This window comes from Jatropha curcas, chromosome 5 (assembly GCF_041381405.1).
Source record: "Jatropha curcas cultivar XTBG-Jc1 chromosome 5, XTBG_Jcur_1.0, whole genome shotgun sequence".
NCBI lineage: Eukaryota > Viridiplantae > Streptophyta > Magnoliopsida > Malpighiales > Euphorbiaceae > Jatropha > Jatropha curcas.
The window spans coordinates 9,665,601-9,691,088 of NC_143155.1; the positions used below are offsets into that span (position 1 = coordinate 9,665,601).

A 25,488-nucleotide genomic window follows, 5' to 3' on the forward strand; every position below is an offset into this window, starting at 1 on the left:
CTTAAATTTCATCCCATTTTAAAAAAGTTAAAGCCTTTTTGTTGTGCATAAATCGATTCCACTATAAGAAGGTTCTTTTATTAAGAAATTGTGGAAGGATCTCAACCGATCAAAGACAAGAAAAAGAAGAAAGAAGCATATAGAAAAGCATATGTTCTCACTTTATACCTCTAATTTAAAGCGTAAATAAATAACATATATTAGTATAAAATAAAAAAAGGTGGATGAAAGAAAAAAGAAAACCAAAAGGAAGAGATAAACAACCACAACACAAAAAAAGCAAATAACTTAACACCAAATAAACATACTCACACTCTCACTCTCACTCACCCACAGCCAATAGGCAGTACAGGTAGTAGAGGCCAGCTATTTTGCCTCTCTCTCGACATGGACTACACACCAACCTCTATTACTCTCTCTTCCTCGCTCTAACCCCACACATCCATTGTATTTATATAAACCCACCTCTTCTACACTTGCCTCAATCTTCTTTTATTTATGCATACGTACAAACTTCAATTTCTTTATAAAAATTCCACATTCTGTCACTAGAAATGAAAACACCGCACTATGGGAGGCTCGGACCGGCAGAGCCTGGTGGCTCCTCTCGCCATCTCGACCAACCGGAATACGCCACTTCACAACCCTCTCGTCGGAAAAAGAAGATTATTCTTCTTTCCCTCCTCTCCCTTGCCTTAATCATCGCCTCCGCAGTCTCGGCCACGCTACTAATCGGACTACGAACGCGTGCTTCGGGCCAACCAGGCCCGGCTTTGGACCGGAAACCAACCAAGGCAATATCTAAAGCTTGTAGGAAAACTCGGTTCCCGACTCTTTGTGTTAACTCGTTACTTGACTTCCCTGGTTCTACGACTGCCTCAGAAAAAGACCTCGTCCACATTTCCTTTAATATGACTTTGCAGCACTTTAGCAAAGCTCTATACCTCTCATCGGCGATCTCTTATCTCCAGATGGATACACGTGTACGGTCAGCGTATGAGGACTGCCTAGAGCTCCTTGACGATTCTGTAGACGCGCTTTCTCGTTCTCTCTCCACCGTAGCGCCGCCGATTGACGGGAACACTGGACAGATACAGTCGGCCGGTGGATCAACTGAAGACGTGGTGAATTGGCTCAGTGCCGCGTTGACTAATCAGGACACCTGTACTGAGGGATTCGCAGACTTGAATGGTGCTGTCAAAGAACAGATGACCGTTAAATTGAAAGACTTGTCCGAGTTAGTAAGTAACTGCTTGGCGATTTTTTCGGCGAGTGACGACGACGATTTCTCGGGTGTGCCGATACAGAACCGACGCAGATTGATGGTTGCCGAAATCTCGGGGAATAATGCCGATGAATTGCCGAGTTGGTTGGGAAGGAGAGAAAGGAGATTGTTGGACATGCCGGTTTCGGCGATACAAGCCGATATAATCGTTTCACAATATGGGAACGGTACGTACAAGACGATAACGGAGGCGATTAAGAAGGCTCCTGAGTATAGTAATCGGCGAACTATAATCTACGTAACGGCAGGAAGGTAAAGTTGAATAAACGAAAAGAGATTGAAAAGTTGTTGCTTTTTTATTAACTTTTTTTTCAGTGAATTGACGTAAATGCTCCTCAATACAAGTGGGAAAATTTTTAGTTACTCTTCAGCACAAGCTTCCAATTGCTTTAATCGACTTCGTTACATCAATCATGGAAAAATGCAATAATGTGAACAGATATTATTCACGTGAGATCTGAGACAGTTAACATAGTTGGGTAGTAATTTAAAATTACTAATTTTAAAAATTAGGTTTTGAATAATTATTTTTAAAAATGCTTAATTACCTTTTTTTTTCCTTTTATTTATATAGGGGGAACGAATATGCTGTTAGTCTAATTATCTTAATTAATATTTTTAATGTGATGGATTGGTAAATCAATTTATGGAATTAATTGATTAATCAAATAATTGGATGTTTTAATTTTAAATCTAATAAATTATTCAAATTATCTACATCTATCCAAATTGTGTGCATATGATTGATTGTTTAGTTCGAATTAATACGTTAAAAATTATAATGTATATATACATAGATGAAATTGAGTAATTTGCAGGTACGAAGAGAAAATCTTGAAAGTGGGAAGGAAAAAGAGGAATTTGATGTTCATCGGAGATGGGAAGGGCAAAACAATAATTTCGGGTGGAAAAAGCATTTTCGATAACATAACAACATTCCACACTGCCACCTTCGGTAAAAATTCTCTTTTACCCTTGTCTTAGTCACTGTCTTATCGTTTTCAACTTTAATATTATGGGGCATATCATGATCTTGCATGAAACTTATATTGCTGGACTTGCACGTGGCTTGCCAAACTACTTGTTTCTTGTTTTTCTTTTTCCTTTTATTTTAACTATTATTTAACACGTAGTCGGACATGCCATCCCATGTCATGAGATTCCTTTTAATTTATATCTATTTTTACCAAATTTCTCGTTCATTTCGGAATTTTTTAATATAATTCACCCAATAAGCAACAATTTATATCACAATATTAAATTGAATTATAAATATTTTACTCTATAAAATTATATTTGTTACACATTTTCAATTTATAAAATCACATTTATTAAATAAAATTTTATACTTTTAATTTTATAAACTATTCAATATATGTAATTTTACAAATTAAAATAAATATAATTAATTTTATAAATTGTGAGGTTTAATAAATTAAAACAAAAAATTTAGGTGCTAATTTGTATAATTGCCGAATAAATTTACATGGTAACATCCAATGGAATGACTTTTACGCAATGTTGTGTATATATTTTTTATTTAAATTCAAACCATGCATGTGATGGTGATGCATCTATATATATATAATAAATTCATATCTAACCTTCACATGTATTAATTGTAGTGCATATATTTTTTTTATTTTACTTTTTTGTTGTTTCTTGAATTAAGAAGACAGAATAATAATGATATATATATAAAAATAGTCAGTCAATTAATCCAGGAATTAAAAATATAATAAATAAATATTTTCTATAATTATGATATATTAAAAATAGAACAAAATATAATATCTATTAAATCTAATTAATTAAGTGAATGTTGACATGAGATGAGGAGACAGAGAAATTATGCTCTTTAAGAGCAACAAAAATGTTCCTATTCTATGCGTAAATAAGACTGCAAATAATGCACTCATTGTCAAATAGACTATAAAGTCCTCCTTTTTAATATTATTGGGTAATAGAGTTCTAAGTTCAATTGATGGCTAAAAGTAGAAATACATTATTGGAGGGAGGTGTGGGCCCTTCACATGACTAATGGCTATACTCTTGGAAGTTATCGCAATTGCTTACTCATCTTATCATTCGTTGCATTAATTCTCTCTCTTTCTTTGTTTTCTTTCTTTGTTTTCTTAATACACTGTCTTTTGACATATATATCAAAATATATATCAATGGATCTAGAACTTGGCCTTGCCACATTATTGTACTTTTGAACTTCTCAATTGAAATTTAATTTTTTTTTAAATATACCAATTCGAACCTCTATTTTTAGAATTTAAATTGAAATTTAAAGTTTTTTAACGGCCTCTAAGTTTTAAAATTTAATTATGTAACCACTCAATTTTATTTTTCATTACACTACTTGATTCTTTATTAAATGAATTAAATAGTACATTAAAGACAATCATTATAATTAAATTTGGGTTTTAATTAGTACATTTGAGCATGATTGTCAAATTTACACTTATAAACACTCTGTTCGGTAGCAACTTTTTAAGTAGCTTAGCGTTTTGACTATTATTTTTTATATTATTTAGTAACATAGCGTTTAAATTAACTTTTAGAGATTAAAGTATCGTTTTATGAAAAGTTAATTCATGTAAATTTAACTTTTTAGCATTTTATGAAAAAATTAATCAAACACTAATAATACACGCTATTAAAATAGCTATCAGCTATCAACTGCCAAATAAGCTAATTTGTCGGACATACACGAGATGTTTTCCGATTCATGCACTTGAAATATGTATCCAGTACAGATAATAACAACATTTTACTATCCACTAATAGAAGTTTAGGCATAACAGTAGCATAACTGTAGTTGTTAAATCAAATCAATCAATTGTTGTTCTGATTGTGAATTTGGTATCCACAGCTGCAACTGGAGCTGGATTTATTGCTCGTGACATGACATTTGAGAATTGGGCTGGTCCATCTAAGCATCAGGCGGTTGCTCTCAGAATCGGTGCAGATCATGCGGTTGTGTATCGGTGCAACATTATTGGGTACCAAGACACACTCTATGTGCATTCAAATCGCCAATTCTTTCGAGAATGTGATATTTATGGCACCGTAGACTTTATATTTGGCAATGCAGCTGTAGTCTTTCAAAACTGCAGCATTTATGCCCGAAAGCCCATGGCTTTCCAGAAAAACACTATAACTGCCCAAAATCGTAAAGATCCTAATCAAAATACGGGCATATCCATCCATGCTTGTCGGATCCTCGCCACCTCCGATCTTGAAGCATCCAAAGGTAGCTTCCCGACATATCTTGGCCGTCCGTGGAAATTATACTCTAGAGTTGTCTACATGTTATCGTACATGGGTGATCACATTCATCCAAGAGGGTGGCTAGAGTGGAATACAACATTTGCACTTGATACATTATACTATGGTGAGTACATGAACGATGGGCCGGGCGGGGCGCTTGGGCAACGGGTGAAATGGCCGGGTTATCGGGTCATCACATCAACTGTTGAAGCAAGTAAGTTCACCGTAGCAGAATTTATTTATGGATCATCGTGGTTGCCTTCAACTGGAGTGGCATTTTTAGCTGGGCTATCAGTTTAAGCAACACCTTGTAACATAAAATTAAAAACAATTATAAAGTCTCCTACCATGTCTTTAATAATTGAATGCAAGTATAATTTTTCTATTCTATTTTTTTGCATAATTTTAATAACCATCATGTAACTGTGATTGTTCCTTTCTCATATAGATGTAACCCATAAGATGCTATACAAAGTTAATGAAATGTTCTCTCTCTTTGTTGATTCAATCAATAACTGCAATTTGAATTGATAGAATGTAAAATCTATGTTTGGATTATGAAGTAAGATTTTTCTTCCGTTTAAAATAATGAAATTGAAATTATAATGAAATTTATATAAAAGGAATTCTCTCTCGTCAATATGAATCAGAATTTAATTAATTGATTTAAACTTTTAGTACTAAATAGTAATTCATCTTTTATGATTTTAAATGTGTTCGGCAATAATTTTTTAAATAATTAGTCAAAATGTTAAGCGTTATTTTTCATAACATAGCGATTGAACTAATTTTTAAAAATTAAAATAACATTTTATAAAAAATTATCTTTTATAATTTTTAGCACGGTAAAACTACTCTAACTGTTAAAATAAATTAAAACAGCTAATAACTTTTATAATAACACATGGTTAAAAAGAACTTATTTTCACGATTTGACGTGTGGATTGCAACTTTGGTCATCACATACGTGGAAGTAACAATGTGAGGACAAAATTGTAATAGCATCAATTGACTTTAAAACAGTGGATTCTTGTGGATTGTAGGTGGTGGTAATGCTGTAACTCTTTATTATATAGAACGTGAGGTGTCGGTGGATTGACGGAGAATTAAATGTTAAAACCAACTAAGTGGTGACCCACATTCGTAGAATGAAGGCTAAGCCCAACTGTTTTCAACTTGGTTTAAGGGCCCAGCCCCCAATTTTGTCTTCCACCGACACCTCTGGGACCTACTTGGACTTATGATCTAAGTGGATTCATAACCAGACGGCGGCTAGTCTTTCAAAATTCTTGAATTCGATTCCCAAAAAATGTTTCACTATGGGCCTATTATTAGTGCTATTTTATCTTTTGTTTTTCCCCAATACTCTTGTTTATGCTAAATATTTTTTGAATTATATATATATATATATATATATATATATAAGTTCAAACAAAGAGAAAGTTGCTTTCTCCATTCAACATTTTATTTTTCTTTTTTAAAAAAATTTTTGACATTTTTTTTATTTTTCTGTATTATGATTGAACAACTTAAGTATTTTAATTAATAATTAACTATAAATCATCCATTATTGAAGTCACTAAACTATATTTATATATAACCATCTATCTAAAGCACGTTATTTGAATTCTTTAAATTATAAACTACTTACAATTTAGCTGAAGTTTTAAATTGAAACACAAATTATAGTTTGTGTATAACACTACTCCTTGGATCTATATATATATTATATATATATATATGAAAGTTGAAACAAAGAGAAGATTCAAGTTATTTTCTTTGTTTAGCATTTAATTTTTCTTTTTTTAGAGAATTTGAAATTTTCTTTTTTTTTTTATTTTAATTGGTTGTTTCAATTTAATATTTAGTACATAATATGAATAATTGTTAACTTTTTTGAAAACTATTGTAATCTAATCATCTAACCTAATCCAACTTTTTTCTGTATTTTGATTAGCCGCATAGTAATATTTAATTAATTTAATATTAAATATCTTAATGATTATTTTGAAATTAAATCATATCAATATTTGTTTGTATCTAATCAATATCTATATTCATTTATAAATATCTCCAAAATCCTTATCTTCATTTAAATCTGCATCAAAAGTCAATATACATCCCCTCTACATACGAGGATGGCGTGCAAAGAGGAGGAGAATGCCAAATAGATCATTTATTTTATTCAAATTTTGTCTTCTTGAATGCGTTTTATTAAACTCACGATTTATATTTGCTTTTAGCTTTATTTTCATAATCAACTGACAGTTTTTATTTGCTTTTGAAGGGAATTACATAGAAATGCTAGACTCACTTCAAGCACGAGAATGCCAATCAACTGTAATGGTAGCTCAACCAAGGACTCTCAAAGCACTTTTTCTAGCACTTATGCCCACCAACGCAACAAAGAAAGCCTTTTTGGTACGAGATTGCAACCAGAGTCTATCTTGATTCAAAGAGTTTAGGAATAGCAAGCAAACAGAACTTCACATACCAAATTTATTGTAGCCAGAAATAGTTCCTCAGAAGCTAGGAGGGTAAAAAAATTAAATGAGCTATCATCGTATACTCGTATAAATAAAAATATTAAAGAACTAGAGTGATTTATCTCGGGCTTACTTGGAGAGGAATGACTTTGGTAAAGAAGCGTAGCAACATTGTAAAGAAGAATACATTCAAGATTTTTATTTATTTATTTATTGTTTTTTACATTTACTGATTTAAATTTAATAGTGCAATTTTCATGTAATTAAAATTAGATCAAAAGCTTTACTGCAATTATTTTGAGGATTCAGAATTACTCCAAATTATTCAAGAATAGTGGCGTTGGATTTCTCGACCTTTTACCTTAGGATTAGTCAGTTCTCTTTTTCGATGGGGTTCTTTTAATCACAATATCTACATATATCAGGACAATGCAAATGAAAAGTATGATGGTAGTAGATTCCATCAATTGACATTGATAGTCTTGCAATTGTTTAAACTTTTTTTATAGAAAACTGGTAATTGATTTCAATAAATTAGATGTTTTAATTATTATTCTTTTTTAATTATAATTGTATCTCAATATTTAACTTATAAATGATTATTTTTTATAATTATATATTTAAAAATTAAATTCAAATTCATAATCTTTATAGATAGAATATACAAATCTTTGAAAGCTCAAAATTTTTTAAATCTCAGATAATTTGATTTTTGAACATTTAAATAACTAAAGGTTAGATATTATTATTAATTAAAATTTTGTTTAAAATATTTCAATTATTAGTTTATTTCAAGTTTTTTAAATCAACAACTTTTTAAAAATAATAACATAATTCATAATAATATTTACTTTTCACGATAATATTTATTTAAAAAATATAAACAACCGCGCGCGAAACGCGGAATATCGACTAGTGATTTTATATATTGTTGAATTTTTTCTTGAAAACTACCCAATAGTAATGGGAAGCTTTTCTACTGCAGGTCCTCTATTAGGTCTTACAAATTATTCAAGGCCTGACAGTCTCTCTCTTAGATCGGATAGTAGCACAAATGTAAAATAACTACCAAACTAATTATTTCTTATTCTTTATCTGCATCTAATATATCAATATCTGTACACTTCATACTACTAATTTGATTTTACTAATTGCTTCTACAGATTGCAATCTGAATAGAGTAGCGGTCCCATAAGAATGGTGAAGAGTTGGAAGCAGAGCCTTCTTTGCTGTAGATTCTGAATGCTTTTGTTTTGCTCATAGCTTGAAGTAAAAAAAAATATATATATACACACCATTAATTAATACAATTTACTAATGATTTAGGGAGTAGTACAAAATATACATATTTCTATTTTCTCTTGCTTGGAATGTACATGTGCAGTAGGTTTCTTGCATGCAAGTTGAAATATAAGCAAATATCTTTTAGTTTTGTTATTTTTTTTTAATCTAACCCATCCTATATTTATTTTTTTAGGAAATCTATTTGTCCTTTTCTTCTTTCTTTTTTTTCAATTCTTTATATTTGTTCATATTATGTAGAATTTCCTTTCTATTAATTAATTAAATGCAAATATGCAAAGATTGTGTTTGTTATTTCAATAGTCATGTTAAAATTAAAGATGTCATTTTTGTACTAGCGCGGACCTCAGTCCCCTTCTCCCTCCCATTCTTGATTTCCCAATGGCCACCCTAGGCAACCATCACCGACTCCTCCTAACGCCAGCGTTGATCTCTGTGGCTCCCTCTCCCTCTCTTTCCAATCGATTTCAGCGCAAGTCAAAGGGAAGCAGGGGCACTGTAATCGCAAGTCGAGCTCCACCTGCGATTCCGATCACCTGAGCTCGAGTCGCGCCAACCAGAGCTTGTTGTCGTGTCATCTCTCCGCCATTCGCTTCCCTCTCTCCTTCTCTTCCGGCAAGCGCAGCAAGGGTAAGCTGCAATTCTTCTTCAGTCGGCAGCTTCCTTCAATGCTGCCCTTTTGGTATGGAAAGAAAAGAGAGTATAAAAAAAATGAGAGGCTAGTTAAGTGAGGATTAGACCGGTCGGCCATGTATGGGGATCGGCCCCCTAGTGCACATGTCATGAGAGGATGGCCACATGTGAGGACGGCTCATCGGGGGTTTTGGTGATGCTATTGACCAATTTTCACTTGTTTGATTATTTGAAGGTGTAATTACATGTGTTGCTGATGTTCTGCCATATGCTTGACTAGTCTTGTGTTCATTTTAGTACTTTAGGAAGCATTTCGTGTGAATGCATGTGTTATGCAATAATTACTGTTCATTATTAAACTCACATTTCTTTTGTTTAACTTTTCCAGGAAGTAGATAATTCTTTGTCTCGGTTAACGCTCTGTATTTTTCACGGCAGAGCTAGAAAAGAAATTTCCTAATTTCAGTAATTATTTTATCATGCAGTTATATGTACGAGAATTTGTTTATAATTATTTGTTAGTGAACTCTGCAATTGTAGGACTGTAACCTACAAATGTATGAGGATGTTTAGTTATTTGTTTACATAAATACATGAATCTGTTAGCCCACATTAAGAATGTTTTGTATTATAATTACACAATCTGTTAGCCCACATTAGTGTTTTGTATTATAATTGGGCTCGAGCTATAAAATGTATAAGATGCTAGATTTGGGTCAAAGTATAATATAATTATGAGATTTATTATGCATAACAATATGGGCTGAATGTTTGAAATTCATATTGATATAGTTAAATTTTAGTGGTTAAGGCTTACTACGGTCTTCGGGAGTTTTATACTTACCTGGGCCCTAGTGTTGGTCCCGCCCATGATTTCGGGTCATGACACATACATGTGCTTTGAACACATAATTTTATTATAAATGTTTTATATATTGATCTGTTTTGGGTTAATGTTGTGATATAGAGAAGGTAATTTTGTCACTTGATAACATTATTGTGAATTTAATGTAATATATCGATTTTTCTTGACATATTGCTTTGGATTTTCATATGTTGTATGAAACAATTATAAATTTTATGAAAAAATGTTCTATATAAATTATTGTAAATCTAATATAAATTTATAAAATTATTAATTATATAAATTTACTCACTGCAAAATGCATTTCCCGCGGCATTGCGCGGGCCCAAAGGCCCAAAGACTAGTTATGCTCTAAAGTATGGTGAAATTTTCTAATTTTATAATTTAAACTTAAATTTTCTAATTGATAATTATAAAATTTCCTTAACATTATTGGATTTACTGTCAGATTTCAGTTTGTGGGGTGTACGAATATCCAATGTTCTAATTTTCAACTCAAGCAAGGAATAAGGACTTTTCTTGAAAAATTCATTTTGATGTATTATTTGGTTGTTTTTTTTCCTTTTTTTTCTTTATTTTTTGTTTGAATAATCCTCCATCTACTCTTTAAATTTGATCGTATTATATAATTTATTAAAATTAAAAAATTAAAACAAAGAAGTTTAACTTCAAATTATAATGAGAACTCTTGTTTGAAAAAGTAAGTATGAGATTCCTAAATTACAATTATGTTAATATTTTGATCTTTCCATTCAAAATCGCTTATTTTCGTTGTCAATTGATTGGGAAAATAAGAAATTGACTTTGTATAAAAAAAAAAGATTTGAAAGTGAAAAAAAAAAAAAACAAATTAACCCCTAAACTGTGGTTTAACTGATCGTGAGGTTCCTAATTTATGATTTCTTGAATACTTTAGTCAACATGTTTTGGACGGAAAGACCATAGTGTTAATAAAATAATAATTTAAAGACATGATAATTAGTTTTTTGAAAATAAAAGTCCTCATATCTTTCTTTTGAAAAATTTAAAATTGATTTTTTTAAAAAAAACTTTAATTAAAAAATCAATTTTTATTAAACAAATGCAGGCATTAATTCATTAAATAATAAAAAAATTATTGACTTTTTTTCTTATTATTTATTTTAGGTTCCGTTTGTTTTTGTAAAATAACTTGTAGGAAAATATTTTTCACAATTTTTTGTTTTTTAAGGCGTTTAGGAAAATAAGACAACATAAAATATTTTTCTGGTAAAAAAAAAATTAAGACATCTTAAGGAAAACAATTTCTCATTTTCGAGAGAGAAACATTTTCCAGACATTTACAAACCTTATAAATCCATATTTTTTTAATTTATTAATCATCATAATCATTACCACGTGGCTACCACCACTAGCTACTACCACCGTCCACCACTACCGACTACCGGCCACTGGCGGCTTTCATAATTTATATATATATTTGTTTGCATTTTTTTCATATTTACAATAAAATTTTTAAATTATAAAATTTCTATTATTTAATATCTTTATGGTCTTATGATATAATATTTAATATTTTTAACTAATTTCTAATATTACAACCAAATAACGGAGAATAAATTATTTGAAAAATACTTTTTAAGAAAAATATTTTTCATAAAAATATTTTTTATCAAGTTATTTTACGAAAATAAACGGAGTCTTAGTAATTAAAAATTTAAAATTAAATCGAATAAATATTTCAGTTACAAGTTGATTAAATTGAAGATGCAAACTGGGTTTCATTGGCTTCTGATTTCTAAATCGCGGTGCCCCAAATCCAATGTACAACTCTAATCCTAATCCACTTCCATAATACAAATAATAAATAGTATATATTTGATTCCGTCCTGTATGGAAGCTTCCACCTCTCTTTGATTTAATTTGATCTGATGGGTAATTTACTCATTTTCAACATTTATTACAGTAATATTATTATTATTTTTTTAGTAATAATATTAATTAAATATTACTGTTGAAGCCAATTCTGTCTTTATCAGCCCGACCCCGCTTGTTTTTTTAACATTTTTTATATGATTATTATTTTTAATCATCTAATGGCAATCTTACGTGGAATCCTCGCTTAATCTTGTAATATTTACTTTGGTCTAATCTTGCACGCCAACGGCTTGTCTTTTTTTTTTTTTTTTTTTTTTTTTTTTTTTTTTTTTTTGGGCAGACTTTTTGGGTCATGTTGTAGGTAAAGAAACTTATTGTATCGTCTCTCTTATTCATGGTTTGATCATACACACAGTAGAAACTGCAACTTACTTTTCTTCCACTTTATACCTCTGTGAGTGACGAATCGTGCTTTCATCGTATATGGGTTTTTGTTAAATTCAGTTTAATTTCATTAGTTGTGTGTGATTTAATTCAATTTTCTTTTTCCATTTTCTGGGTTTTTTTTCTCTTGGTTTTCTGTTGTTATAGACCTGCAATTGTTGATTAATGGCGGAATTGGTGGGTCCACGGTTGTACAGCTGTTGTAATTGTCGAAACCATGTTTCTCTTCATGATGATATTATTTCCAAGGCTTTTCAGGTGAAGGAGCTTCAATCCCTGAAATCATTTTAATGATAATATGTCTTCCTTTTTTTTTCTTTTTTTTTTTTTTTTTTTTCTTCAGAAAAAAAGTCTTAATATAAATCAATCAATCTTTTCTAAGGGGAAATATTCAATCAATTTGGATATGGGATTTTGTGTTTTCTGATGATTAATTGAGTAAAATGATTTTTTAGTGCTTTAATGAAACACAATTATCTTCAGGTAGGACTTTGATAGTTCGATTTCTAGTATATGTTTAAGAAAAGAAAATACTAAAAAAAGAGAAGAATTTTGCATATTTTACATTTTTTTTGAACATCTAGAGAATATTTTTCATGGTAGGAAGTTTACTAGAAGAGTGTTGTTCAAAAATGTTTTCCATAACTTTGTTGATAGGGAAGACATGGCCGAGCATTTCTGTTCTCCCACGCCATGAACATTGTTGTGGGACCTAAAGAAGATAGGCATCTCATTACTGGTCTCCACACCGTAGCTGATATCTATTGCGCTGATTGCCGTGAGGTTTTGGGTTGGAAGTATAAGCGAGCTTATGAGGCTTCTCAGAAGTACAAGGAAGGGAAATTCATATTTGAGAAGTCAAAAATTGTTAAGGAAAATTGGTAGCAACTTACTAGGATGATCCTTTGATTTATATTCTTCACAGTTTGTCAATTGTTGAGCATATAATGCTTCGTAATGGTTGTCTTGTACATAAATTCATTGTGGAATTGAAATTTGTCATTGTTTCTCATTGTGTCATATCCGAGAAGAAGGTGTACAAATTGTTAATTTTTCTGTTAATAAAATTAATTTTTCTATTTCAGTTCTATATATGTATCTCTTCTTTCTAGTGCTCCTACTTATACTACAAACCAGATTTCTTTATCCATCAACAACAAAGCAAAAATGAAAGCACCAATTTGTTGTTTGAAAAATCAGATATCAAATTAAGTTTAGGCAAGCAGTTTTTAAATTCATAAAAGAAAAAAGAAAAGAAAACAAGGTAAGTTGTGGTTCAGCACATCTGTAATTGCCAGTGCTCACACATCTATGTAGAAATCAAGATTCAGATAGTTTTTAGTTGAGCTTTTAATATAGCTCGACTCTCTTTCATAGCAGCTCTAGCTGCCTCTCAGCGACTAAGAATATCCCTGAGAGAGCTCCGAGCTTCTGCTGCCTCAAGCTCAATGGCCTGTATCTTGACATCAACTGCAGCCATTGCTTCCATCTGTTGAGCCTTTTCAGCTTCTAGATTAGCCAAATCTGTTTTCCTTTCTCGAAGTTCTACCTCAAGCTTGTCTAACAATTCTCTTGTGTCTTGAACACGGGCTTCAAGAGGAGCAAGGTACTTCTTCGCCTTTATCAGATCAACCTCAATATCAGAAACAACCCGTGTTGCCTCTGCTGATTGTTTAACGAGCTTTTCATGGCAAGATATCAATATCACATCTTGAATGTTATCTTCCAGCTCCTTCTCTGTAGTAGATAATTCCGAGCATCGAAGTATATAGGAGCTAACGGAATTGTAAATGATAGGTAATCAGCATTAAGGCCTTTAAGAGATGAGAAGGCATTATTGGCTTGCGTTACCATTGCTTCGACATTCTCTGGACTCGATGCTGTTAGGAACTTTATTAATGCATTTTGAACTGTAGGAATTGCCATTGTATAGCCTTGAACCATTTCTGCCGACAGTCCGGTCATGTCAGGTTGGGAGGACCAGAAAGAGTAGAAAGGAGATCACAGCATACTCCTTTTTTCTGCCGAGTTGATGGAATATCACTGACTTTCTTAGGAGCCCTCTTCCCTATTTTCAGTGTAGGTGATGAAGCTGTTTTATCAGCAGTCTTAGGTTTATTCTTGTCTGATTTACTGGTCAGCTGCTCTTTTATGGTATCTTCAACCTCAGGCAGTTCAGCATTCATCGTTTCCATATTATCTTCTTCTTGATTCTCTAACTTGATTGTTTTGTTTTTTCTCTTTTGCCCTGCAATGTCATTTGCCACCAACATTTCTTGACTCTTGCGTTGTTTCTTGAGGCTCTCCTCTTGAGAACTAGAGCTTGTACTCTGTGCAGTTGCACATACGTTTATTAGTAATAGTTTTACTCGCAAATAATCAAAAACACTAGAAAATTCAAGATCAGCATAAACAATCATTAAACTTATAATATAATAATAGGGAAAATTTAAGAGCAACTGGGTTCAGTATCGTCTAGATTACTGTTCCCTTTTTTTGGGTTAAATGGCTTCAACTGGGTCAAGTTCACAAATCACAACCTCATAACCCAAGAAGGATTAGTTCATCTATATTACTTTTGGGAACTGAACCACCAAGGATTGGCTTAATTTCTTTGCCGTTTTGATGCTTATTAAAAATTGCATTACTATTTTCCCCAATTTCTTACCCATTTAAAATGGTTATTATGAGGGAAAACTATAATAGACTAATTGAACAAACTAATTATGTAGAAAGTCCCAAAAATCATTACACAGCTAGACAGAAATACTCACATTTTACTCTTTCATTCATCAAGTAGCCATTTTTAAGTTCGATCTGCTTGGTTCTTGGGAAAAGGAAGGAACTTGAAAGAAAAATTACATTTTGAAGCTGAGATTTTCCTTTACAAACCCACAAGGGTAAAAGACCTTCTATCAACTAAATATGATGTGCAATCTATAGTTTCTTTTCTTTCTGTGACCCATTGTGTTCTCAGTTCAGAAACCCACAAGATCAAAAAGAATTTAAGTAAAAAAAATGAGCAAGACATGAGTTTTCTTGGAACCAAATAACATACAAGTGAAAAGGGAATGAATATGAAAAAGATTACCAAGGCAGTACTTTGGGCTTCCTTAGCCGTAAAACAGCAGTTGGAGATGCTTCAGCGGCAGCTACTTCTCTTATTAATTTGCAACTAAAGCCAGGAGGCAACTCTGGTTCACTGGACTCCATTATTGAAGCTGGAAATCTTCTCAATTTGTACGAGGACAGGAGACTTAAAACAACAGGCAATACCAGAAACAAGAACAAACCCACAATTTAATTACTCTCTAACGGATTCCAACAGCCATTTTTTAAATTTTGAGTTAGAAAAAAAAAATATCTACGTACAGAAGAAAGAAACCAACTCGAGCAGTATGGACCTATGTTAAAATTGATGATTATAGCAAGTATTCTCTTTTACTTACAGCATCAATTCTTTTCCATAACGGGAAAAAGAAAACAAACACTGTTCGTTTCTTATGACTTCTGAGGCATAGAGATAATGTACAGCTAAAGAGTATTCAATTAATATTTCCAATAGTTTTGAACCTTTGACACTGTGGCTATGCTGGATAACAAGTTTTTAAATAGTTTTTAAATTAACTTGTAGGAGTTATTATGGTAACGTTTTATAAAAAAGTTAACTTATATAATATTTAGTATTTAAGCATGAAAAATTACTTAGAGAGTTAATAGCTAAACGCCATTAAAATAGTTAACAGCTACCAAAATAGTTAATTTTGTAGGAGAGATCCTATCACAAACCAGCTATAAGTTAACCTTCAATGAACACTGTTATAGCTAATCTTAGAACCTACAAATCATGATGTTCAAATCTTTTTATACTTTATATTAATTTTTACTACTGCTTAATCCATTAGCATAGTTTGTGATTTTTTTTTCGTTATTGATATTTGCTGCTATTTGTATTACACAATATAATCTTTATATTAGTTTGATATGGTATTTTTTGTTATACAGAATCCTCTACCTATTTGAATTTTTTAATAAATTATAATTTTGTATTGTAGTAGAGTGTGTAAATTAGCTTTTAGCGTTTTAACTAAATCAAAACTCTAATTAACTGTATGGTGTAATAATATAACTGTTGTGATAGCTTCTGGGATCGAGGGAACTGATGTCTTTTTTTTTTTTTTTTTTTTTTTTTTTTTTTTTTTTGATAATAACTAATATCATTTTTGTCATTTTAAGTTAAACACTTATTTTTATCAAATGCCTTCTAATTTAAACCGTTACCAAAAACTTCTAATTTAAACGGTTATATAAACAGCAACCATATATATATATATATATATATATATATATATATATATATATATATAAATGAAAGCTGAAACAAAGAGAAAGTTGAAAGGACCTCCCCTTTCATAGACTTCATTCTCTTCTCAAATTTTTAGCGTAATCTGAGAAAAAACTCAATCAAATTGCTAAGAAAGTGTAACACCCACCGGCCAATCCTAGAGAACCAGACGGCGGATGCCACAATCGGTGCTGGAGCACCGTCTTATGTCACTTATTAAAGCTAGATCACAAATTAGAAGTGGTTAGATTTTCATAAGGAGACAAGTAATTAACATTGTTTAAAAAAAAAAATATTGAAGGAAATTCCTACGAAAATTTCGCAAGGGTTTCCCCTAAAAATTAACTTGCCACACAAAGAAAATATACACACTTCCAATTTTCTCTAAACCCCAAAACTCCAATTCAACACAACATACCACAGGCACTTCTAAATATCCATCAATATACTCATAATATTCTAAACACATTCTTTTAAAGGAATATATAATCATTATACACCAAAAATATAATAAGATGTTATGTCCTTAAATAACAATAACTCTTAATACATTATAAACTTATTATATACAACCTCCACAACACAATATTTATATACATGCCAAAATTCACCATTTACAAAATATCCTACCTAAAATGTGATATCTACTCTGATGCTACTCTTCTGGTCTTGCAGAACACCCTCCGCTCCTAACTTGCGCGTGATAAAAATCAACGCGCTGAGTGGAAGACTTAGTGATGCTAAATAACCAACAATTAAAATATCAAGAATAGCCAAGGTAAGTCTCGCAAGTGCTTTAAATTACGCAAGTATATAACTACCGAAATCGCATTAATTTATAGCAAAAATAAATTTCATTCTTTAGTTAAGGCTCGTACTCATGCAGAATGAACATAAGCAGATTTGATCGTGGCCTATGTTAGCGCCACCCCCATCACACAATCGTGGCCTATGAAAGCGCCACCCCCACCACACCATCGTGGTCTATGAAAGCACCACCCCCATCACACAAATAAGCGCGTCCGCCTATTTATAAGGGCTGATAACCTTAGCATATGATCATAGCTTCACATAACAAAATCAATCTCATCATACCACATTTCAATCTTGCATAGTAGAGCCCAAATCAAAATCGTTCTTTCACAAAGTAATAATTCTTAATCAAAAACTCTTCATTTCTTAATACCCATCATTTCAAAATTCTTACTCAAAACACTATAGATGTGTATACTTAATATAGTATAAAAGTACATAAATCAAGAACTTTCAGCATTTTCATAAACTTGACCTTTGCTGTGTTTTTAATATATAACTTGAGTTATGTGCCTCCAAATTGAATGAAATCAATTCATGAGAAAGCTAAGACAAAATTTTACTAATGTTATGAAGGGACCACAGCCCAGATCAATCGGTAAGATAGCAAACAAAAACTAGGAACACAGACCAACAGATCAGACCTGATTCAGCAGAACCAAGTCCAATGTTTATTGAATTCCTACTTAACCAAACACTCAAATTAAACCAATCTAGAACGATAGAAGTCTCAAGACACAGGGAAACAACTTTTATGAAGAACTCAAAACCTAATCTTGTCATTATAGTGGTCAAAATGGGCACTCAATTTAGTAATGCATGTGGCCCGACACAACAGAGTCAGTTTGGGTGTTTCAGCCATAAGTTGAGCTATGTATCTCCAAATTGGATACAAGAGGATGGGTTGGAAAGCTAAGAAGTAGAGATACAACTTTTATGAAGACATAAGACATTATTTTTCCATTTGAGTGGTAAAAATGGACAATCATTTCGGATATACAGGTAAGACACCATAACAGAACCAGTTTTGGTATTTAAATCATAAGTTGAGCTACAAGTATTGGAATTAGACATAGGAATATGTTTTGGAAAGCTGAGAAATAGAGCTACAACTTTCATGAAGAAGTTAGAAACAGATGGGAAGTATAAAGGGGTCGAAAATGAGTTCCAATCCCACTTCAGAACATATCTAACATTAAAATTCATCAATTTAACCAAAACATACAAAGTTCCCAAAATATATTCAAAAACCTAACCATGTAAAAACAACTTAAACAAGTGAAAGGGAAAGAGAATATGATTGCACTAACCTTATTAACAAGCTTGAATAAGCTTGGAAAGCCTTATTCCTTGGCTTTCTCTTTACCCTTTGAGGATGGTTCTCCAACCTCTTCAAAGTATGAGAAATCAACATTAAAAGCAAAACTTGACAAAAGAAATAGTTGGAGCATGATTTAATGCATCAATAACATGTCTAAACCATGAATTCTACTTATTAATTCACAAAACTCAAAAACCACAACTTACTTGCTTCAATGGTAACTTCACTTCTCTTTGCTTTTAATCACCAATCTCAACTTCTACTACTTAATTCTTAAGAATTAAGTACTATTTCATGGTTTAATTAGGTAGCTTGGTGGTAATTTGGAGGTAAGAAAATGAAGAAAATGAAAGAAGAGAAAGAAGAGGAAAATGGCGTGGAGAAGGAGAAGAGAAGAAAGAAAAAGTGTTGTGGTGATAACTTTAAGGTGACAAAGTCAAATTTGACTTCCTAATTTCATGCCAAATGTGTGGCTAAGATCAAGTCCTAAGTAATCTCATCCAATGGCTCCAAATATTCCTCAAATAATTCTCTTTTACTTCTTATTTAACTCCACCAATTAATTAAATTAACTCTACTAAAATAATTCCTCATTTATTTCTTAATATACCACATTAGAAATATTATGCATTTAATACATAAACTCTCCAATAATATTCATGAAATATTTTCTACCCGCCTAAATCATGCAAACATGCTCCAAAAATAGTAAATAAAATATTAAATATGTAGAGTAATTTTTCCGGACTAAAATAATATCAAGTCCCGGACCGATGGTACTATTCACAGACCGGTAAATCACTATTATCGACACTAAAAGAAAATCAGTCTGTTACAGAAAGGGAAAACAATATCGCGTCGTTGGATTTAACACTGAGATTGCGCGGGATTGTAGTACTTCTCATCATCGTTCCTGATAATGGGGACAAGGTATTTCCCTAAATCTTTAACTTGCATCTTCTATATGTGTTTTAAACTTATAATTGACCACATTCTCTTGCATTATTTTCGTTATTTGAAAAGGAAGATATCCTTTACATGCTTTTTATGTTAAAGGAACAATCGATAACTTTGATTTGAAATTTTTGTGAATAATGGTGTATTATTTTTTCTTTTGTTTTGTTTTCAATGTGTAGTGAATATAGTTACATGCTTGAGATAAATTATGGTGGCATTTTCCTTAATGATGTGGCTGGGAGTGGTAAGGTATATATGGGAGGTGATGTAATTGGACATTGGGGTAGATATATATAACTTTTCAGTGGAAGGCATTAGAGATTGGTTATAAGAGGATAAAAGAAGAGAATGGAATGAGCCTGAACCCTCATTCATGATAGAAAGGGAACTAGGTTTCCACAAGATGGAAAATCATTACATTACAAGAGGATATTTACAAACTCAGACTCAATATTCATCCTATTAGTTGAAATGTTATGTGAGTTTGAGGATGAGTTGTGCATATTTGACATGTATAGGCTGCAAGAAATGAGAAGGAAAAAAGGCAAAGTGGTGTTGCCAAGAGGAAATCCAAGGAAGTCAGTGTTAGTAGAAAAACCTCCAAGAAGTGCAAGCTCACTGAGAATAACACTACCAGTAGAGAGGAGCCCGATGATATAATGCAGACCCATGAATCAGTGAACAAAAGAAATTAGATTGTAATAGAATGTTTTGTTTCTATTTGTATTGACTTGAACAATGTTAGTGGCCATAAGTTTACATTTTAGTAATTTTGTCATTCAAAATTTTAGACCTTACATTTGATGTTAACAGTCATTCAATTTGAGAATGTTGTTTGTTCAATTGAAATTCAAGTTTTTACTATTAGTTTGAATGCTTTTAAAGGTTTTGGGGCTTATATTTGACATCTTTGAGTGCTTTTACTGTTAGTTTCAAAACAAATGCAGGAAGAACCAGAGGTGTTGTGTATTAGTGAATATTCTAGGTCCATTTTTTTTGTGTACATAATGTATATTCTGTAGAATTTTCTGCAGAATTTTACTGCATTTTTTAGGTCCACATTTTCCATGATTTTTTGGAAGAGTTTGCTTCTTTGGTTCATGTCCATTTCACGTCCATTCTCCGTGATTTTACCAATACCCAAATTGTACACCAGTAATACTAATTCACAAATTTATACAAATATATCAGAGGAAACATTTATGCAACATAAAATTGATTTCATTTGGCAAAAGATTCATTATTACAAACAGGTATAGTTCCATTCAATCTCATACTAGGATATTACATTTTAGCTTCATCCTAACTAAACTAAAATTCATCTTAACACAAACTAGTCTAAGTTTGAACAAAAACAAACTACACAGTGGATTACTTTAAACACTATTTCAACATAATTATAATGATGGACAAAAAACTCAAACCATAAAAACTTCTCCAGTTTCCAGCTTCTCTGAACTTCCATCTCATTCTTGTCCTTCTACAATCTAGGAATAATCTACTTTACTCTTTACACAGAACGGGATCGAGCCATTGAATGAAATCGCAATAATTGTTCCGCTCAACCTTCAAATTACAAAAGTAATTTCAAGAAATAACAAAAAGAAGTGAAAACCCTAAAATCAAATAAAAGGGACAAGCAGAAATACACACTCAACAATTGAATCTCGCAAGCAAAAAATTTCCTTCTAGGATTCAGCTTCGTCCATAATGTTCAAACTAGACATGCGATTCCATACTTGCAAAATCGAAAACCCATCTTTGAGAAGGACAGAGGAAGAGTGGAGAGAAAGAAAGAAAGGGAGACACTGAGAGATGGAATCTTGATTTAGGTTAGTCAAAAATGGGGGTGTTAAATTGTTGTTTGGGGCGATATTAAAGAGGGGCAAAAGGGACATTTTATCCCTTTGGCCAATCTGGCGTCTTATGTATCAAATTAGTCAGTCCAAGCCAGCAGACACGTAGGCTTTTTTTAGTCCAAATCAATCCCATTAGATTTTTTAATGGTGCATTTTATCAGGAGACACCAAAATGAAAAAAAATTACAAGTTCGAACACTCAATTGTCACAATTTTTCCGTTCAGACACCAAAATAGAAAAAAATTACAAGTACAAACACTAAAATTAACATTATTCCAAAAATTTTCCAATTCATTCATAACTGTAATGCCCCGGCCCATGGTAGATATTGTCCGCTTTGGGCCCAGCCCGCACGGTTTTATTCTTGGGCCAGCAACACATGCTGTAACCCAAAATGCGTCTACCATGTTCTAGAGTGCCACCCTTTATGTATAGGACTTCCACCTTGTGCTTAGCCGATGTGGGATTCGCCTAAGGTGCAGTCCCTGACATACACCCCCCCTTAGGGACCCTGACATACACCCCCCCTTAGGGACCCTGACATACACCCCCCCTTAGGGACTCAGCGTCCTCGCTGAGGTTTGCCCCACCACCAGCCATAGGGACAAGGCTTTGGCTCTGATACTAAATTGTAACGCCCCGGCCCATGGTAGATATTGTCCGCTTTGGGCCCAGCCCGCACGGTTTTGTTCTTGGGCCAGCAACACATGCTGTAACCCAAAACGCGTCTACCATGTTCTAGAGTGCCACCCTTTATGTATAGGACTTCCACCTTGTGCTTAGCTGATGTGGGATTCGCCTAAGGTGCAGTCCCTGACATACACCCCCCCTTAGGGACTCAGCGTCCTCGCTGAGGTTTGCCCCACCACCAGCCATAGGGACAAGGCTTTGGCTCTGATACCAAATTGTAACGCCCCGGCCCATGATAGATATTGTTCGCTTTGGGCCCAGCCCGCACGGTTTTGTTCTTGGGCCAGCAACACATGCTGTAACCCAAAACGCGTCTACCATGTTCTAGAGTGCCACCCTTTATGTATAGGACTTCCACCTTGTGCTTAGCCGATGTGGGATTCGCCTAAGGTGCAGTCCCTGACAATAACCCAACCATTAAAAATTATCCTTTGAATTATGAAATTAATAATTTTAATATGTCTAATAATATCATGATTAGGATTCATCCTAGAGCTATTCAAATTATATTGACCATAATGTGAAGTCTGTTTCTAGTTGCATGACTTCTTCCCGAAATTGGAGTTCTGCACATTCTAGGTTTTTCAGGATTATATCTATTCCTTTTCTAACATCTATATTTATGAAGCCTGAGAATTCTTCGTACGCAAGCCATCTTCCCTTTTAACACAAGAAGAAAAAATATAAATGAGTCACATAGACTACATTTGTCTCAAGCTACTTAATATATATATATATATATATATATATATAACCACATTCACAGAGAATTAAATATAATAATCATAAAAAATATTTTTTAATTTTAATGGTGAATTAAATTCTCAATATGATGTTTATAAATATAGGGATTAAAAAAGGAATGAAATGTAGATATACACATATAAACCCATAAAATTGCAGAAATTCCAACTTGGCAAGTCTATAACTCTATGTAGGGTTATCTAAAAAATGCGATTTCAATGGCAATTAAAAGTATTCATATAATACTAGAAGAATATATTAATAACAGATCATAATCTACATATTTAAGTGGATCTAATTTTCTTAAATTGAAAAAAAAAAAAAAAACACTGCTACATAAAATTTCCAGATTGTGCATTATCATATGGCCTATTTAACATGCTCATAACTTTATGTCTACTCAACAAAATTCAATGGTTCTAGAGGCAAATGAAAATTGACATGTAATGCTATAAATACATGTAAATTATATGTCATATAAAACACATCTACATGCTTGAAATCAGCCTCAAAAAATCGAAACTATCACTGTGAAGAACCAAAAAAAAAAATTTAAAGAACATGCCAAAAATTTGCATCACTGCATGGATAAATACTTAAGGCTCTAATACCAACGTTATATTAAGAAGAAGCAAACATATTAATTCATATTTTGCTCAAGGAATTACTAACCTCTTGTAGATATCCAATGCTCATGAAGCAAAAATCTTCTTTCCTTTCTTTGAACACTAGGTTAAGTGATTTTACAAGAAAATCACCAATTGATAGTTCACTTTGCTTTCGTTTGATTGCTGTTGGAGAGATCTTGAGTAGATGTTTTTTTATGCTTGTGTATTCACTAGTGAGTTCTCTTTTTCCTTTCACGTAATCCTTTTACCAAAATAAAACTAACTTACAGTTTCTTTTATTTATTTTTTAAGTAATGGGAAGTTATTTTCCCTTAAAATAACTTCCTCATCTTAATAATAATAATAATAATAATAATAATAATAATAATAATAATAATATTATATATATTTTATGGATATGGTTCGGGTCGATCCATCATGGGCAACCTGACTCGATCTAATTTCTAACTCTAATATTATTGGTTAAAAAATAAAAAAAAAAATTTTGATTTGGTTATATTAATTTCTATTTAATCTAAATTCTATTAGCAAGTTTAATCTACTTCTATATAGTAAATTGTTTAATAATTAGTATTGTAAAAGGTAATATGAATTCTTTACATACACTAACGGAAGAATTGATCTAATTTAATTTAATTATTTGAAAAATAAAAAATTCTTTCTTAATTGAATTTAACAGACTACTAATTGAAATTAAATATCTTATTTGAATAAAATATCAATTTATTTTAATAAAGATAAATTGCTTTTTATTTTGATTGGCTAAAAAATAAAATAAGAAATTATTATTTTTAAGAAATCTTTAATTTGATTGAATATATTGTTTCCTATTTAAATCCAAAATCTTTTTTTTTTTTTTTTTTTTTTTTTTTTTATACTTGCACGATGTATTGAGGCCCGTGTCCTTTTTGACAGTTCACAAGCCTGACTAATATCTGCTCTCCCTTAGAGGCAAAGGGGCTGAAACCTTTATGTTATTAAAAAAATTTTTATGAAAAATCATTAGGAATTTTAATAGTTTCTGAATATGGTACTATTATAAATAAATATTATTAAAAGTACATATTCATTTTTATAATTTAAATTTATGATGGCATAACAAAAATTTTATGATGGTACAATTTAAGAGGATGTTAAGAAAATTAAAATATTTGATTATATGACCTTTTTTCTAAACAGAAAATTAATATTTTCTATAAATTAATAAAGAGTGAATTTCTATATCACTGAAAAAATCGCTAAATTGCAACCGACAAATTGGTCGCAAAATAAGAGAAATCAGTCGCTAAATGGACTCAGCGACCGACATGAATCGATCGCAAAAGTGCTCGTTGCAAATAATTTTGCGACCGATTTACTAAACGGTTGCAAATTAGCGACTGATTACTCGGTCGCAAAATTATAAATATTGGTCGCTAATTTTCTTCGTATTTTCCTTCTGAAAGCCTGTCTCAAATTGGTCACAGATTGTGTAGGTCGCAATTATGAAAAGCGGTGTCAAATCGGTCACAAATTTTGAAAGTGATTGGTTGGTGATCTGTCGCAAATTTAAATTTAACGGTTATAATTTTGGTTGCAATTCCATCACTAGTCGGTCGCAAAATATAATTACAGGAAAAAAATAATTTAATAATATTAAAACTATAATTTTTTTACCTGTCAAAAATCGGCATATATATACATCACAATTACAAGCATCATCATCAAGATCACAATATAATAACAATGTAAGAATGAAATTGTTAATGTAATGTACTATACAAAATATGAAAAAAATCACAGAAAGCTAAAAATGTCCGAAATCAAATCTACGAGGTCGCTCCTCTGCACGATCTAGCATCGTAGCATCGGCAGGAGTATCTGTTGGATGTGTCGTAGCGTCAGTAGGAGTGACCAAGGTATCGTTTGCAGTATTGGGATCAAATGGAGATGATAGTGGCTGATGCAGAGCTATAGAAACATCTCGATCTGTAGCAGG

The 25,488-nt window shown here is 31.9% G+C and overlaps 2 protein-coding genes and 1 pseudogene across 3 annotated transcripts; 2 read left to right on the forward strand and 1 right to left on the reverse strand.

Annotated features, from left to right (window-relative positions):
* The first annotated feature begins 303 nt into the window (after positions 1–303).
* On the forward strand, positions 304–4,954 carry LOC105643903 (Plant invertase/pectin methylesterase inhibitor superfamily). Its single transcript, XM_012229145.4, has 3 exons — positions 304–1,537; positions 2,104–2,240; positions 4,167–4,954. The coding sequence occupies exons 1-3, from the start codon at positions 555–557 to the stop codon at positions 4,862–4,864; spliced, it is 1,818 nt and encodes a 605-aa protein (XP_012084535.1). The 5' UTR covers positions 304–554; the 3' UTR covers positions 4,865–4,954.
* Positions 4,955–12,008: 7,054 nt separating this feature from the next.
* On the forward strand, positions 12,009–13,241 carry LOC105643904 (protein yippee-like At4g27745). Its single transcript, XM_012229146.4, has 3 exons — positions 12,009–12,161; positions 12,299–12,409; positions 12,809–13,241. The coding sequence occupies exons 2-3, from the start codon at positions 12,317–12,319 to the stop codon at positions 13,034–13,036; spliced, it is 321 nt and encodes a 106-aa protein (XP_012084536.1). The 5' UTR covers positions 12,009–12,161; positions 12,299–12,316; the 3' UTR covers positions 13,037–13,241.
* A 76-nt stretch (positions 13,242–13,317) lies between these two features.
* On the reverse strand, positions 13,318–15,704 carry LOC110010523 (uncharacterized; annotated as a pseudogene). The gene is made up of 2 exons (XR_002285515.3): positions 15,243–15,704; positions 13,318–14,481 (listed from the first exon to the last, which is right to left on the reverse strand). The product of XR_002285515.3 is annotated as an uncharacterized LOC110010523 (transcript).
* Between the last annotated feature and the right edge of the window lie 9,784 nt (positions 15,705–25,488).